Genomic DNA, 17,166 nt, shown 5'->3' with positions numbered 1-17,166 from the left:
TCAAATTCACTGCAATCTCGCATCTCTACTAATAATAAACATGAATGTGTGTGCATGCGTGTTGGCACTCTATAGATCAGATCATTTGATCTAGTCTATAGAGACTAGTCATTAGATCACGTCTAGCTCCCAGACGATGTGTACTTTGGAGAATGGAAACGGGCATATAAAGACAATTTATTTTTTGAAATTTTAATTAAACTTTTTATGATTTAAAAATTTAAAAAAAAATTGAAATCTGCGATTGCAAATTTTAAGTTATCATGTGAGAACATTATTTTTTTAAGTCACGTGGTTAGAGTCCGACAGAAAAACATCATGTTCTCACGTGACTCATATTTCGCAATCACCACCATTTAGAAAAGGGATGGTTTTTGACCATCTCAAAACCAATCGAGTTCTAAAAAATTTTTTCTCGAGGCTAGAATTTTTTTTCCATGAAAAACCAGTTGCAACCGGTTTTAAACATTCACATTAAACATTAAAACATCAGATTACGCATGCATCGAAATTTAGAAAACGATGTCCCCTCCCCCCCATCTGAAAATTGTTTGAACGCCAAAACTTTATCGTGGACATTCGCTCCAAGTTGTAACTTTTTGTCAGCGATAAGTTACCAAATATGACAACCTACATTATCATTTTCTAATAACTAAAAGCCAAAAATTAATGCCTCAAAAGCGATAAATCGCCAATTTCCTGCCCGGGCATTTTGAGGCTTCAAAACACCCAAAACCAAAACAGCATCATGTTCTCACATAATATAATTTTGGCATTTTTTCCCGTGATAACTTACGAAATTTTTTCGGGACAAAAATGAATTTTACATCTTAAAATTTAAAAAATATGTAGTTTTAGTGATATCTAATTTTTTGCTGAGTATTTTTTTCCCCGATATCAATATACATTGTTGAAATGAAACTCATTTTCCTTGTTGCTATTACTAAACCATTGCATAACGATATAAGGCTTGTAAAATAGTATACAAATGTGAAAATTTTGGAAGTTTTTTAAAAAAAATCTGAATAAACCTTTCAAATCGAGCTATACAAAACATTGAATTGAAATTTTTAGTAATGATAAATATTGGTGAAAGAATTTGTGACTATGTAGACGGTGACTAATATGTGGAAAGGTGATCGGTATGAAATAAAAATTTCATTGAAATAAATAAAATACACAGTAATCAATATTTCCGTTCCATTTAGTAAAGAGTGAAATTTCGATTACTGAGCAATAACTTTAGAAGTAGGACAAATTATAAAACAAGAATATTTTTTAGAAACAGGAATAGTTTTATAGAAAATTTAAATATTTTGGAAGAAAAAAAAAACTAATTTTTAAATATCTCAGTTCAAGGTCATGTGACACTTTTAAGGTCACCATCATTCAATTACATTTTCGATAAGCTATCAAAAAATATTTTCAAAACTGAAAAAAATTCGTTTAAAATTTTTCAAGGTCATAGAAAAAAATACGAGTTTTCAGAATTAATTCAATTCTGAATTCAAAATTATTGAATACATATTTATAATTCTCATTGATAGTGAATCATTTTTCATCATGACCTTGAGATTAAAATATATTTTTAAAAAATCAATTTATGTACATTTGTTTTCCATAAAAATATTAGTTTTGAAACCGTTTCCACTTTAAAAAATTTTTTTGCATAAAAAAATGAAAAATTTAATATATTTTTAATATGATTAATAAATTTCGGTTCAAGGTCATGTGCTATTTTCAAGATCACAAGGATAGTAAAATTAACAAGAACAGGAAAAAATATTGTTCGCGATGCAACAGATTTATTCAGCATTTATACTTCTGCTGTCGATAAAGGAAAAAACAAAATAAGCTTTTAATACTGAAAACAACGTATTTTAAAAAGCAACAGTAGTAGAAGTGTTCCTTTTCAGGTTGCAATTTTCATCATACTTTATGTTCAATGCGTTAATTGCTACTCTCAAGAAGCTGTTTTTATATTCTTTTGGTGAAGCACATAGGCCCGAGAGTGCGGCATTTTTTGGAAAATTGTCTTTGATCCATCGTATGTTGCAGCCACAATGCAATTCATTATCTGAAATTAGATAATAGCATCGTATAATTGGAAAGATATACTGGAATTATGTATCACAACAATTTTCAAATTTTCGATTTCATAAATATGATAAAAAACAATATCAACTGTTAACAGCAGGAAGCAGAAATTATTTTTTTAAATCCATTGTTATTCAAAGTTATTGCACTGATAAATTTTTTTAGATAATTTGAAAATATTAATCTTGAAATAGATTAATCTTCCAAATTAATTCATACGCTTAAAACAATTAGCAAAACTATTCCCCAGGCCCCATCAATGTACAGATTTCTCCAATTTTTATTTCAGACTAATCGTATCTGGCGACCAACACGTTCACTGAGATTATTAGTTATATTTAATTTCTAGTTAATCGTTTAGATATAACTTCATATCCATGATTCTCCCAAACTGTCTAAGATTATTGTTTGCTAACAGATTCTGAAACTCACCGCGTTTTTGAGCATGTGTTAGGATGGGTTTAATTCGTCAAAAAAGAATGAGAGGAAAGTTAAAGGAGGAAATGTTTAAATTTAACAATATTAAAGTAAAAAATGATTACTCAGAAATGACACGGGACTTACATACATGTGAAAAAAATTTTTTAAAGAGAAAGTATCTAGTAAGGTGGATATCAAGGTCAAAGGACGACCAAGAAATCCGGAAATGCGCTCATCCTTACGGGTCTCACCCCTCAGTGAGATAGAATCGTTGTAAAGTGGTAGGATACTGAAACGAACAGTAAAACCGTGTTATTTTAATTGTCTCACATAAATTCTTGTTATTGTATTTCTAAACCTTTATAATAAGGATAGCTCCATAATATCATAGCTCTACTAAAAACGAAAGTATCTGTATATCTGGTAAATATCTACTGAATTTCGCGATATTGTAACTTTTATTTTTAATTCATCTTGTAAACTACACTAATGTTAAGCAGAATCCTCTTCAGCTTTTAATAATGGAAGAAAAATTCAAGCGATTACATATTTGATGAAATGTCGAAAGCAGTTTGAATTTCCGGGCAACAATGTAACCCAGCTGTTGGTTAATTAGGTAAAAAATATATTTAAAAATTACCAAAATTCAGCAAATTTCCGATCGATTTTTTAATTGGTATTGTTTTTTAAGTTTTGAAGCAGTGTGAATTCAATTTTGTAAAGTAATATTTTAGGAAGTTATTGCGGGAAAATGCCAAAATTGAGTTCCATTTTTAATTAATTAAAATTTTAGAAACTAGCTTCGAGGTAGCACATTCCCACTCCACAAGGTATATGTTCCAAACGTGATAGCTGTATATCAAACAGTCTAACTTACAGGACACACACACACACACACACACACACACACACACACACACACACACACACACACACACACACACACACACACACACACACACACACACACACACACACACTTCATCAAAGGTCCCAACTGCTCTGCATTTAACGAAAGATATTGAAAAATAAAACTTTGGAGGAGTTATCAAACCTTAACAATTGGACCGATTTCACCAATTTTTTCCCCTTTAACTTATTACACCATTGTGCAACATAGCTCACATTCAACAATCAGAATATTTCACATTTACTGTGAAAATATAATTTAAATTTATACTTTCTTATATTGTGAAAATGAACTTTATCAAAGTTGGTTGAAAAAAAAAAAAACTAAATTCTTATTAAAATTCTTTTTCTTAATATTATTATCATTATTATTTCTTATTATTATTATTTATTTATTTATTATTATTATTTCTTATTATTATTATTTATTTATTTATTATTATTATTTCTTCTTATTATTATTTATTTCTATTAAAATTCATCATTGGAGGAATAACTGACCACTGAAGACAGTCTAGCATTTGACTTAAAATATCGTTTTTTTAAAAACTATTATTGTTTTTGGACTATCAGAGTTATTAAGATATGCTTCTATAAAGAAGAAATAGGAATTTGATTTTTTTTGTTTTGTGTTTTATCGATCGTATTCAAATATACAAATAGACAAAAAAAAATGTAACTGTTGTTGGATTGAAAGTAGAATTAAAACGACTGACTACAGCTTGCGACTATCTGCTTTTTATAGTACTCGGGAGGCGGGTAGAGAAGGTTCTGAACTAATAATTCGTATCTCGATTCTTATTGGCTTAATTGCTAAGATTCTGGAAGTTTTCTGTAATATTTATTTTGTCGCCAATGTCACTAAATTAGTCGCCAAGCTCTGAAATCACTGACGCGATACATGATTAGCATCCAACAGAGCTGATCGTAAAACGGTCTTTCCAGTGATTCAATTAACCGTGCTGGGAAGCAGATTTACAGGTTTGTGACAATATTGTCAAAATCATAAAAATAATTTTTTCTTAAAATTTTTCATTGTACAGTTTACAAACAAGAAAGTTAAATTAGCAAATAAAAGCAACAAATAAAATTAAATTACATTTAAAAAAATAAGATTTTAAATATCGATACTTACTTTTGAGGTTGATAATTTTCAAAGTATTTGGAACATTTATCCAATCTTCTTTTTGTAAGTACATTATCTTATTGTATTCTGCCTTGAAATGTTTCAAACGTGGCAAAGATGGAAAAAATTTGTCTCCGATAGTCTTGATAAAATTCCAGCTAATGACAGAAGAAAAATGAAATAATAAACATGCTTTTTAAAAATAAAAATAAAAAAAAATTGTTATTACATTCATTAAATTTTATAATGCAAACGTGCAAACAAAAAATTTTAGAATTTTTACAATCATTTATATTTTAACCATAGATTAATAAAGTTGATATTTTTTGGTGCTAGTATTAATCAAGACAAGATTATCAAGTATTATTTGCCAAAGGATTCTAAAACCCTCCGCGCTTTTGCGTATGCGTTAAGTTGGGTTTAATAGAGCGAGAGGAAAGATGAAAGGAGGCGATGTTTACATTTAACAATAAGATGAACTCGGATTATTCGAAGACAGAGTTAAAATAAAATAATACAGACAGAAACAATTAGATATTCGCATATAATTGAACGAAAAAGTATCTAACAGGGAGAAAATCAAGGTCAAAGAATACCGGAAATGTGCTCATCCTTCCGCGTCTCATCTCTCAGCGAGGTAGAATCGTCGAAAAGTGGTGGGAATATATGCAAAATTGACAACTGCATAAGATCTCGCAACTATAGGGGACACCAGGGCCTAGAGATAACTTTATAGTATTTTCAGGATAATCTTAGTTATTTTTATTTCATTCGCGACAAGAATTAATTGAAATTAAAAGTAAGTATTCTTTTTTTTAATTGTAAAATATTATGCTCTGGAATTGCCACAACTCGAATCTGTGTTCCATTTTTCGCAATTCTATTTCAGTTTTTGCAACATTTCCTCTTTTCCTTCACAAGGTTAAGAGCATCCAGACCAGATATTACGTCTCTCGCTTTCCCACACATAATTAAGCACATACGGACCTATAGATGTGGATCCTTTTCACTAGTAGAATCATTGTGTCTGGTCAATTGTTACTATGTCCAGGTGTGGGAAAACAGATGTGTAGTCCGTCGTTTCAAATAGATCAATCATGACTTCAAGGAAAAGGAACGTCGAAACATCCAGATGCTAAACTTTTTTTCCTTTATGAAGAGACTCCTCAAGTCATCAAGAACCGATTAATTGCTAGCAAACATTGTCGTTAAATGTCAAACCCAGGAGCACTTCAGCCGGCGTTAACTGCGAATTGATTGTAATTGATATATGCTCAAGAGGTTGTCGACCCCAAAGATAGTTTCTTAACAGACACTCTCTTGTTCGGGTTTAGACTATTGAGGAAGCGTTTTTGAGCAGCTATTGGATGATAGAGAACTTAAGTTGACCAGTAGAAAACCGGAGGCGGTACTCTGATAAAAATAAAATTTGGTTTGTTTTTTTTCCCAGAGAAAAAGGAAAAAAGGTCCTCGAAGGAGAGGCTGAAGAGATACTTCGGAGTGCGGAAAAGTTGTTCCTGATTTTTTGAGAAGCTCCGTGCGATTCGGGCTTCTGTTTTAGAGTCCACCCGATAAAGATCGGCGGATTTTTGGAGCGGCCCTGGAATAACCGTATAGAGCTAACTGTCTGTTAGCGGTTTGTTGGTGACTTATTCCCCGATTTGATTAAGGAACTATTTCGTGATTGAACTATCATTTAATTTTTGCAAATAATATTAACCTAGATGAGAACAAGTTGTTCTTTGTAAATATGCATGATTGTAAATAAAACAATTATTTTGTTATGCTGCTCTCTTATTTCATTGGTCTTCTTAAAGATAATACAGTTTGAAGCTAATGAGGTGAAAAATTACTTTCCTGCTTAACAAAAAAAGAAATAAAAAAATCTATTTTCGAACTAACTTACCTTACATCCAAGAAAACTAAATTCATCCTTATTTCTTTTCCGAACACTCCATCTAAGTGTTCTATAACATTGTGCGAGAGATCCAAGATTGAGAGATTTGGAAGATTTTTCATGGCGGCTGGCTCGATCTTTGTGATCCTGTTGTGAGTTAGGTTTAATTCAATTAAGTTCTCCATTGGAAGCAGGAAAAGTTTGTCAAAGGAAGTGAGTTTTCCGTGACTGAAATGAAAATATGTTAAATTGTGCATGCAATTGGTCCATGGATAGAAATCGCCTTTTCCAGTGGGGCATAAGCTATCAGCCTCCTCAAAGGAAGTGCTGTTTACAGCCGTTAATCTAAAAAGAAAAAAAATAACAGGTATTGTTATGCATCTAATATTTTAACAACAAAGCTAAAAAAATAAACTTCGTTTAATTCTAATTAATTCAAGAAAGTAATATACCTAAAAATAATACATACAACTATTCTTATTTCAAACTAAAATAATAATTCTAACAATTTCTAAAAGACGAGAGTATAATGAGAAGTTCTGAACACGTGATCCGTTTTAGCAAATAAACGGATAAAAAAATATTTCGCAAGTTTTGGTTAAAGATAAGTTAGTTGATTTTTAGAAATATATTTTTATTATTTTACTTTTTCATGTTTCAGCTTATTTATACTTGTCTATGTATTAAGTTTAAAAAAAAAAACTTATTAGTATTTTTACATATCGCAATGCTTCTTATGAATAAAAAAGAAATATCCAAATCTTTGCGTTGAGGTAAGTAAGTAAATTTGCAACTTTCCACAGCTTGAAAAACTTATCTTTATGTGTTTCATTAACTTAATTGGACTTTTCGTTTTAAATATGTCAAATTATACATGATATATTTAAATCGTATTATGTCATCAAAGATCACATTTTCTCTAAAGATTCAACTCTGAAAGAGTGTAACAAGAGCTCACTCAATAAATAAAAAAAAGAAAATAATAAAAATATTTTTAAAAAAATCCCTAACTTATTCGCTTGATAAAGAATCAATGGAAAAAGTGCATGTTCAATAATTAATAAGAAATTAAAACATGAAGGTAAAGAGAGAATTTTAAGAAAAAAAAAATCTAAAAGGGAAAACAAAGGAAACCAGCAGAAGTGGCCTCGTTAAAACTTTCTAGCACACTCTTTAATAAGCCTGTCATACCAGAGAACGCCTTGTATGGCACTGGCGTACAATATTTAAGAGATATTAACTTATGGCGCGAATTTAAGATTTTTACTGAGTCTATCGTGTTATCCTCGGCGATTAATTCCTGGCATGCGGTTAATAGAATCAAGTCGAGTTTCAGCTTTAGACACGTTTTTCTTAATAATATACGTTCTTCTCAAGTTTAATATACAGCTCAAGATTGAAGCATTTTGGAGCGATTTCTCACCAAATATATTTCTAACACTTTTTATCGCAACTTTAAAAACCGTTTGTTAACACTTCTGGTATAAACCCAGCACTGCAAACCTTTTTGAAAGTTTTCGGACGATTGGCACGATTCTGACGTGCTTGGCGAGAAACCGTACATTAATCTTTAAGTTTTACCACGGTTACTTATCTGGCAATGGTTAAGCCTACTTTTCGCTTGATTGAACTTTTGCTTGAATCCTATTTCTTTGTTTCTTTTATATCTTCTTTCTCGTGACTGAAAGTCCGGTACGACCGGAATTTAACCCTCTGCTTGGCGCTATTTTCAAAAATCGCCAACTTGCCAACAACGGTCTTGCGCCGTGTTTTGCGAAATGTTCAAAAGCGAGGGAGCAGATGCCCAATCATAGCGCATAATAAAGGTGAAAAATAATAGGCTTGCCAGTCTAGAGAAAACGGAGGTTGTCAGCTTTGGCGCGTTATTGCAACTTGGCGAAGAAGGGGGTTAAACTCCGGTTCACCAACGAAGCGTTTGATTCAGTACATCTGTAAATATGTTCAATGAATAAAGCAGTTTGAAATTCGTATCATGTTTTGTTTATATTTTAACTGTCGCCATTCGACAATTAATAATAAGTTCCATTTTTGTGCCACGTGCATTAGCTTTATATATATATATATATATGTAATGATATTTTAAACTCTTAATTTCAATTTAATAAATTTCCAAGATTTTCTCTTAATTTAGCCCATAGTAACTTCATTCTAAAAATATTCTCTTATTTCGTAATCCAATTCCACTTTCTTTACTTAATTAATTCAAGCGTAGCTATGTAAAATTGCTGACTCTGCTAAACACCTACACATTCTCACGGTCTGCTTGAAGGGATAAGAAAATGTCCAGTAAGCACATTCTTTTTTAAAAGATGCCTGTGTTTCCTTACTTGTGATTGACATGAGTCGGAAATCCCCATCAGAATCTTTTTAATATATTAGCACTATGAAGAAATATTTTCCCTATCAAAATCTCAGGTTATATAACACCGCGTCTTTGCTTGTAAATAATTATGCTTTTCCGATGGATTAAAAAGAATTTAAAAATGTAAAAAGTATCTTCACTGTCTTCAAAACTGCATTCTGCTTTACATAAAATAATGCTTACATATATATATAGGATAGAATAGATAGATAGATTCTTACCTTTTTGTTATTGTATTTTTGCAAATGGTAGATTTTCCACAGGCGAACTTGCTTGATAAAGGGGTGTCAACAATTTCCATTTCTTTAATTTTCAGTAACTTTATCCAGTTTCCAGGTAGAATCTTTTTGCTATCTCCAGCGTCTCCCATCAAATGAGCTTCCCAGAAGGAGTCATACAGAAGAAATTTATCGATTTCTATGGTTCTGAGTGAATTAAAGATTTGGGCGAGTTCATCTGAGTTTCGGAGACTATGGCAGGTCACTACCGTGGAAACTTGTTTCCTCACCACTGGAACGTTTGTGCATATGCAAGGATAAATTAGATTTCTCGGAATGCAGGGGGAGCCACCAAAAGAAGATGTGATTTCAATAATGAGAATGATAAAAATATTCAAAAACATTCTTGGACGATACTATAACAAAACTCCTGAAAAACAGCAATTCTGTAATTAATTACCTAACTTGCTGTTTTGAAATAAGAATAGAAGTATAGTGTGTGGGAGAGGGGGATGTTAATTTTAACAAGATAATGTCGATAGGCTAGCGTAGTACTTAGAAATGTCTGACGATATATGTGACTTCAATCTATTTAAAATGTTACCAACTCATTTAGAGTTACTAAAATTGGTACATTTTTTTTTGGTAGTAGATGCTTAAAAAGAAAGAAGTTTTTCAAAATTTTGAATTTTTGATCAAACATTAATTTAAAACAATTCTTTAATTAATTATCATAACTAGCTGTTGTGAAATAAGAATAGAAGACTAGCGTGTGGAAGAGGGGGGATCCTAATTTTAATATGATAATGCTGATACTGCATATTTTATCATAGTGCATAGTAATGATAAAGGCTGGCGTATTCTCTAAAATTGCAAGGTGCGATATGTGTGACTTAAATATGAGTAAGGAACGGCCATGGTTCTCTCACTCCACAGGGCGATATTCTGCCATATTTTGCATCCCGAGTTCCAAGGTCGCCCCCAGGGAGCATTGACCGGAGGGAAAAGACAGTTACGGGGTGTAAAGAAGCTAGGAGGGACAGGAGAGGACGCCATGTCACGACGTAATCGTTACGGAGGTCGTGGCCATGTCCAGTTGGCTTGTGTTTGTTGATGGTTAAGAAAATATTTCTTAAATTATCAATTACCAAATTCCACAACAATGAAACCATGTACATAATATAAATTTATGTAGTTAAAACTATAGCCTGGATTATGGCGCTTGGCTTTTATTTATGCCGTCAGGCAGTTGGCCACATCTACATGAAATGATAAATTAACAGAACGGTCAACCTGGGCCGTCGGAAAACGCGGGAACTCGTCATAGCAGGGACGGTCAAAACTTTACTATATGTTCAAAATGTTAGCAATTGATCTAAAGCTTCTAAATTTGGTACATACTTTTTCGGTGGCAAATGTTAAAAAAAAAAATCAAAATTTTGAATGTTTAATTAAAAATCAAATCAAATTTTCATATCCCCTCCCAATAATTTCGGAGTGTATTACAATGTAAACACCATTTTAAACAACTTTAAAAAAAAAGTTTTGAAGTGATACCAATTTTATTTCTGTATATTTTCCTTTATTTTTAATAAATTAAAATATTTTAGTATATTTTACAGAGTAACTAAAACTTTCATTTTTTAATAAATACGAACACACGTCATGCATGACATTCAAAGACACTTTTGTGTTCATGTTATTGCAAGAAAAATCTTTTTAAAATAACAAAGTAAAATGTGTGTTTGAATTGCCGCTCTACAGGCCAAAGTTATTCAACCTTTAGCTAACAAATTAGGCACATATATACCTTGAAGCGTGGAAATGCGTAACTCGGAATGATTTTTTCACGAAATTTCAATTAATTAAAATTAAAAAATGTTATCGAAACTTTAGAGATTTTTCACAACAACTTCGGAAAATATTTATTGACAGAAATAAATGTTACACAATTTTAACGTTCTAAAATTATCTTTTTAAAAATATTAATTTAATTACTGTAAAATTCATTAATCTAAATTTAAATGGCTTTTCAAGACATTTTTAAGTACGTTTTAAAACAACATTTTCATTGTTTGAGTGACCTTCAAACCGTTTCATTGCTTTAATAGTGTTTTAGTGGTTTATTTTCCATTAAAGAAAGTAAAGAAAGAAGTTTTTTTTTTTCCTTATCTTTTCGACCTATATTTCCATTATTAGCGGAATAAGCAAATTTTGGTATAAAGCATGCTTTTAAAGGTTTTTTTTTTTTTTTTTTTTTTTTTTTTTTTTCATTTTGTTACTAGTCGCCTTTGGAAACCAGTTGTTCGGCGAGGATATTGATTATATTTAATTTCTATTAAACTCCATGTTCATGATTCCGTCAAACTATCAAACATGATAGCCGTGCGATTTAAATAATCTTACATATTTTCTGTTTATTGTGTGTATGAACATTCCTAATGGAGATCAGTCCAATGACGTCATAGAGCTATTATAAACGCTACTGTCCAATTCATCTTTTTTAACTTTCGCGGTAATGTAAATTGGCTTTTTATTCGTTTTGTAAATTACTGTTCCTTTAGGATTCGAAAACTCTTCGTGCTCTTGCGCATGCGTCAGGATTAGTTTATTTAGCCAAAATAGGGATGGGAGGGAAAGATGAAAGGAGGAGATGTTTATATTTAACGGTAATGAGAACTCTGATTATACGCGGATTTAGGAGGGGTAAAAACTGCGAATGAATCGTAATATTGTCAAAATACTAACTCACAATAACATACTTTAAAGAAATTTTTATTCAGAGCAAAGGGCTTAAGCATCAAATTATGATTAATAAATGGAATATTTGTGTTTTTTAAACTTGATAATTCATTTTTTGCAAAATAATTATATATATATATATATATATATATATATATATATATATATATATATATATATATATATATATATATATATATATATATATATATATATATATATATATATATATATATTATATATATATATATATATATATATATATATATTAATTTTAAAACATTTTTTCCCACTTGTTATTGAATTTTTTGATAACATTTTGAGATTAACATCGGTTGGTAATTTCGGTCACATTTAATGATATTATACAAAATATTTTTCGTGTCATTTCTGAAAGCTTTTTTTTTTTCACTTGAACTAGTCTTTATAAGCCATCAATATGCAATTTTGAGTAAAAATTAAGGAGCACGGTTAGAAACGGCACAACATTTCCATACGCTTGGAAAAAAAACTATCTAATGGGGCGAACATCAAGGTCAAAGAATGACAAATTACGGAAATGCGTTCATCTTTCCGCTTCTCACCCCTTAGAGAGGTAAAATCGGCTAAAAGTGGCAATCCAGCGAAACGAACAGAACACAATTATTAAACAAAATCCTTCTTCTTTAACTTCCAACAATGAAAGAAAAGCACCGATTAAATATGTAATGAAACATTAAAAGGGTTTACATTTCTGGACAATAATGAAATCTATATTTGGAAATCAGGCAAAAATATTTTTAAAAAAATTGCTGGAAATCAGGCAAAAATATTTTTAAAAAAATTGCTGAAAATGAGGAAAATTTTGTACCATTGTTAAATTGGCATTATTAAAAAGATAATTTTGCGAATTTTGAAACAGTATATGAAACATTTTTGTTCAATTTTTTTTTCAGTAATTATCATGAGAAGATCCCAAAATTCAACTTAATTTGTAATTAATTAAAATTCTAATTAAACATTTAAAAAAATCGCTTTCTTATTGGTAGAATCATAGATAGAGATACTTCTTAACTGCTTTACATTCATTTTTGTCAACAATATTATTCATGCAGACCATCTGTGTTTATAAAACTGTTATGATAAAGTGAACGGAAATATTTCACAAGGTGTTAACATTATTCTAATATTTTATAATTTATAGAAAATGTTTTTTACAAAATTGTATAATTATCTACTAGATCCATAACGTTCATTTCAATTGATTGATCAATTCATTTCTTGATTGTTTTCTGCTGTCTCCCTACATAGCGGGCCTAGGCAGTGGCCTAGTCAGAAATCTGCTCCGGATTTATTTATTTAATTATCTACTTGGCGGACCCAGCTCTATTATTTATTCATTTATCTACTAGACCAGAAATCTGCTCTGGATTTTATCAAGCTCCATTATTTGTTTATTTATCTACTATCCGGATCAAGCTCCGTTATTTACATATTTATATACTAGGCGGATCAAACTCCATTATTTGTTTATTTATCTACTATCCGGATCAAGCTCCATTATTTACATATTTATCTACTAGATGGGTCAAGCTCCATTATTTACATATTTATCTACTAGATGGATCAAGCTCCATTATTTGTTTATTTATCTACTATCCGGATCAAGCTCCATTATTTACATATTTATCTACTAGATGGATCAAGCTGCATTATTTGTTTATTTATCTACTATCCGGATCAAACACCATTATTTGTTTATTTATCTACTATCCGGATCAAACTCCATTATTTGTTTATTTATCTACTATCCGGATCAAACACCATTATTTGTTTATTTATCTACTATCCGGATCAAACTCCATTATTTGTTTATTTATCTACTATCCGGATCAAGCTCCATTACTTACATATTTATATACTAGGTGGATCAAGTTCCATTATTTATTTATTTATCTATTAGGCGGATCAAGCTTCATTATTTATTTGTTTATCTACTAGATGTATCAAGCTCCATTATTTGTTTATTTATCTACTGTCCGGATCAAACTCCATTATTTACATATTTATCTACTAGGCGGATCAAACTCCATTATTTGTTTATTTATCTATTATTCGGATCAAGCTCCATTATTTATTTATTTATCTAGTAGGTGGATCAAGTTCCATTATTTACTTATTGATCTACTATTCGGATCAAGCTCTATTAATTGTTTATTTATCTACTATCCGGATCAAGCTCCATTATTTACATATTTATCTACTAGATGGGTCAAGCTCCATTATTTACATATTTATCTACTAGATGGATCAAGCTCCATTATTTGTTTATTTATCTACTATCCGGATCAAGCTCCATTATTTACATATTTATCTACTAGATGGATCAAGCTCCATTATTTATTTATTTATCTGTTAGGCGAATCAAGCTCCATTATTTATTTGTTTTTCTACTAGATGGATCAAGCTACATTATTTGTTTATTTATCTACTACCCGGATCAAGCTCTATTATTTACATATTTATCTACTAGGTGGATCAAACTCCCTTATTTATTTGCTTATTTACCCTGCATATGCGGATAAAGCTCCATTATTCAGACATGCAAAAAGTCAAATGTGTTTTCCTGCCTATTTGTACGTATGCAAAAGCGATGGCTTGCAAATGCAACAAACTAGATAAATATTTTTTTATGACCTTCACACCAAAATTAGAAATTTTTAAACCCAATTAAACCAAAGGATTAGATATAGAATTAACACTGTTTGTTGTGAATGTATACAAAAAATAACAGAGCTTAGAATATTATTTTACTTACCGGCAGAAGATAAAGATGTGTATAGTTGAGGTTTTTCAGTTAAAATTTGTTCACGAAAAATAATTCGTTCAAAATTTAGCATACAGCTGTTCTTACGTAGAATATCATCGAACTTAATATAATGTTTCTTTAAATACTTATTTCTAATCAGTAATCTCAAATAAGTAAACAGCGTTTGAAGCCAAATGTGACAAACAATTCAAAGAAATCTTTTTTTCTTTATCAGAATAAGTTTAAGAAGATTCAGTTATGAGTAATCTCGTTCGCAATACAAAATGTTATCGAATTTCTTTCGTTTTGAGGGTTTAGATAGCAGTCAGATAATTCACTGGAAAGTTTAATTCTCTGCAAAAAATTCACAACCTTTGCCAATGCGTACTGATAAGTGTATCAGTGTTTCGGTTTCGGTCAGTTATTGTTCATAAAAAAATACCTCTTATCATCGCAGCATTTTCCCAGAAAAACAATTCACTTAAATGATTTTAGACATAAATAAAAAAAAATATATCGATAACTTTAAAGCTGTAGAATTGTTCAACTACAGTTAAATTCGATTTAAAAAAAGGCAAAAAGCTACGTAAATAAAATTTAGTATTCATGTTTATTATCTAAAATAGAGATACTTATCAAAATCTGAAACAAATTCGTCTATCATTTGACCATCCGTCGGTCTGTACTTTCTAGTGCATGCAAACGCTCATAAATGCAATAACTTAAATATATAAAACTCGGTATGTTAACTTCCGACAGCAACCGTACCTTTGTATTAAAGTTCGGAGTCAATCGGCCCGGAAGAAAGATGTCTAATATAAATATTTTCATGATACATTCAGTAAAAATGCTAAATTCTCGCCAAAGATCGATATTCTTTCGTTTATAATTGCCATACAAGATTTCGCTGTCTTATACAAGATCCACTGTTTTATGTGGAGGAAGAGGGTTAAGACCGTTATTGAAGTATTCCAGAAAGTTTCAAAGAGTTTTAAGTGCTGCTTAAGATAGGTACTCGAGAGTTAATCGCCTGCCATTGGCGAACTTTAATATTAACAGTATGCCGTTGGCGAAAATTAGTTACGGAAGAGCCTATTATGAAGAGCATGCATCTTTGGCGATTAATCACTGGCATGTGGTTAATATACATGTACCTTAAAATTTAATAAACTAAATAATGCTTCTGAGTGAAATCAATTTATTTGATTTCTATAACACATAGCAAACCTAAATGCATGTGTTCTTCAGCACTTTTCTTTAGATTCGGCATATAATAAAAATACTTTTGGAAACTCGTCCCTTTGACCAAGTGGATCCAAAATTTGAAACAGTTCTATTATTGGGGTGCAAAAATTACATACCAAATGTCATTTATTCAAAATGTGAAACAGTGCAGGATTTTGCAAAAAAAAAAAAAAAAAAAAAACTCTTTAACGAAAAGTTGGCATTTTAATAAAGGATTGTAGTAGCACAAATTTTATTATTTAACACAAAATACTCTTTTATTTTTTGCAGAATTTACACTCACTTGTAAATATAAAAAGCGTTACTTCTATATTACAGTCTAGAATTTATAAACCATTTTTAAAATTGTTTTGCTTAATATTATTATCAATTTTTTTTCTTTTCCTCCCTCCCCCCTCTTGTTTTAAATTTATTCTTTCTCCTTTTATAATTTTTTAGCTCGTAAGTCTTTTGTATAATTCCTTTCTTTTTATTTTAAGATTTTTTTTCAACTTTATATCCATTTTACTTTTTTTTGAAATGTTAATTTCAAAACTTTATTCGCTTGTTGATGTTAGTGTGTTTTTATATTTCTTGTATATATACTTATGTATTTATATTTTGTTTTATATTGCTCATTTATCTTCATTTTTTCTTTTGTTTTTCATTGCCTTTTAAGTTTTGATTTGAGTTGTTTTTGTACTTCTATAAATTTCGTATTGTACATTTGTGGTATGAGAAGAACAGTTGATGTTAATTATTATAAATTGACTAAAAATTAATTAAATAAAATTATTTAAAATTAGAATTAATTAAACATTAAATAAAATTAGAATTAATTCAATATCACTTAAAATTAAGTTAATAAAAACTTATTTATTAATTACTATCTTTCATTGTCTAATACCAACTAGTTCTTAGGGAATTTTGGTGTTTACTGATGTTCGGGATTCTTTCAAAAAAAATATTTTGAAGCATCAAATTGTGACATCAATACATCAATTAAAACAGTATTAGCTTTAAAAAGACCTGTTTTATTAAATGCATATATCAACCATCCTAATCGTGTCATGCATCCATGATGTCATGTTATGTTTGTTATGTTTGTTGTTTTATTGTATGTTATGTTTGTTTGTTTTATACAACGGGAAAAAAATATCGCTATCAAGCAGTTGATGAAACAATGAAAACGGTTTGAACTTCAGGGAACAATGTATTTATTCTATTATTGGAAAATAGACAATATATATATATATATATATATATATATATATATATATATATATATATATATATATATATATATATATATATATATATATATATATATATATATATATATATATATATATATATATATAT

At 29.9% G+C, this 17,166-nt stretch overlaps 1 protein-coding gene across 1 annotated transcript; it reads right to left on the bottom strand.

Annotated features, from left to right (window-relative positions):
- Nucleotides 1-1,783: 1,783 nt before the first annotated feature.
- LOC129963390 (protein artichoke-like) lies at nt 1,784-14,782 on the bottom strand. The gene is made up of 5 exons (XM_056077730.1): nt 14,590-14,782; nt 9,054-9,480; nt 6,459-6,794; nt 4,562-4,710; nt 1,784-2,077 (listed from the first exon to the last, which is right to left on the bottom strand). The coding sequence occupies exons 2-5, from the start codon at nt 9,452-9,454 to the stop codon at nt 1,881-1,883; spliced, it is 1,083 nt and encodes a 360-aa protein (XP_055933705.1). The 5' UTR covers nt 9,455-9,480; nt 14,590-14,782; the 3' UTR covers nt 1,784-1,880.
- Between the last annotated feature and the right edge of the window lie 2,384 nt (nt 14,783-17,166).

Source organism: Argiope bruennichi, chromosome 3, assembly GCF_947563725.1.
Source record: "Argiope bruennichi chromosome 3, qqArgBrue1.1, whole genome shotgun sequence".
Lineage (NCBI taxonomy): Eukaryota > Metazoa > Arthropoda > Arachnida > Araneae > Araneidae > Argiope > Argiope bruennichi.
This window is presented reverse-complemented; position numbering and strand designations above follow the sequence as displayed.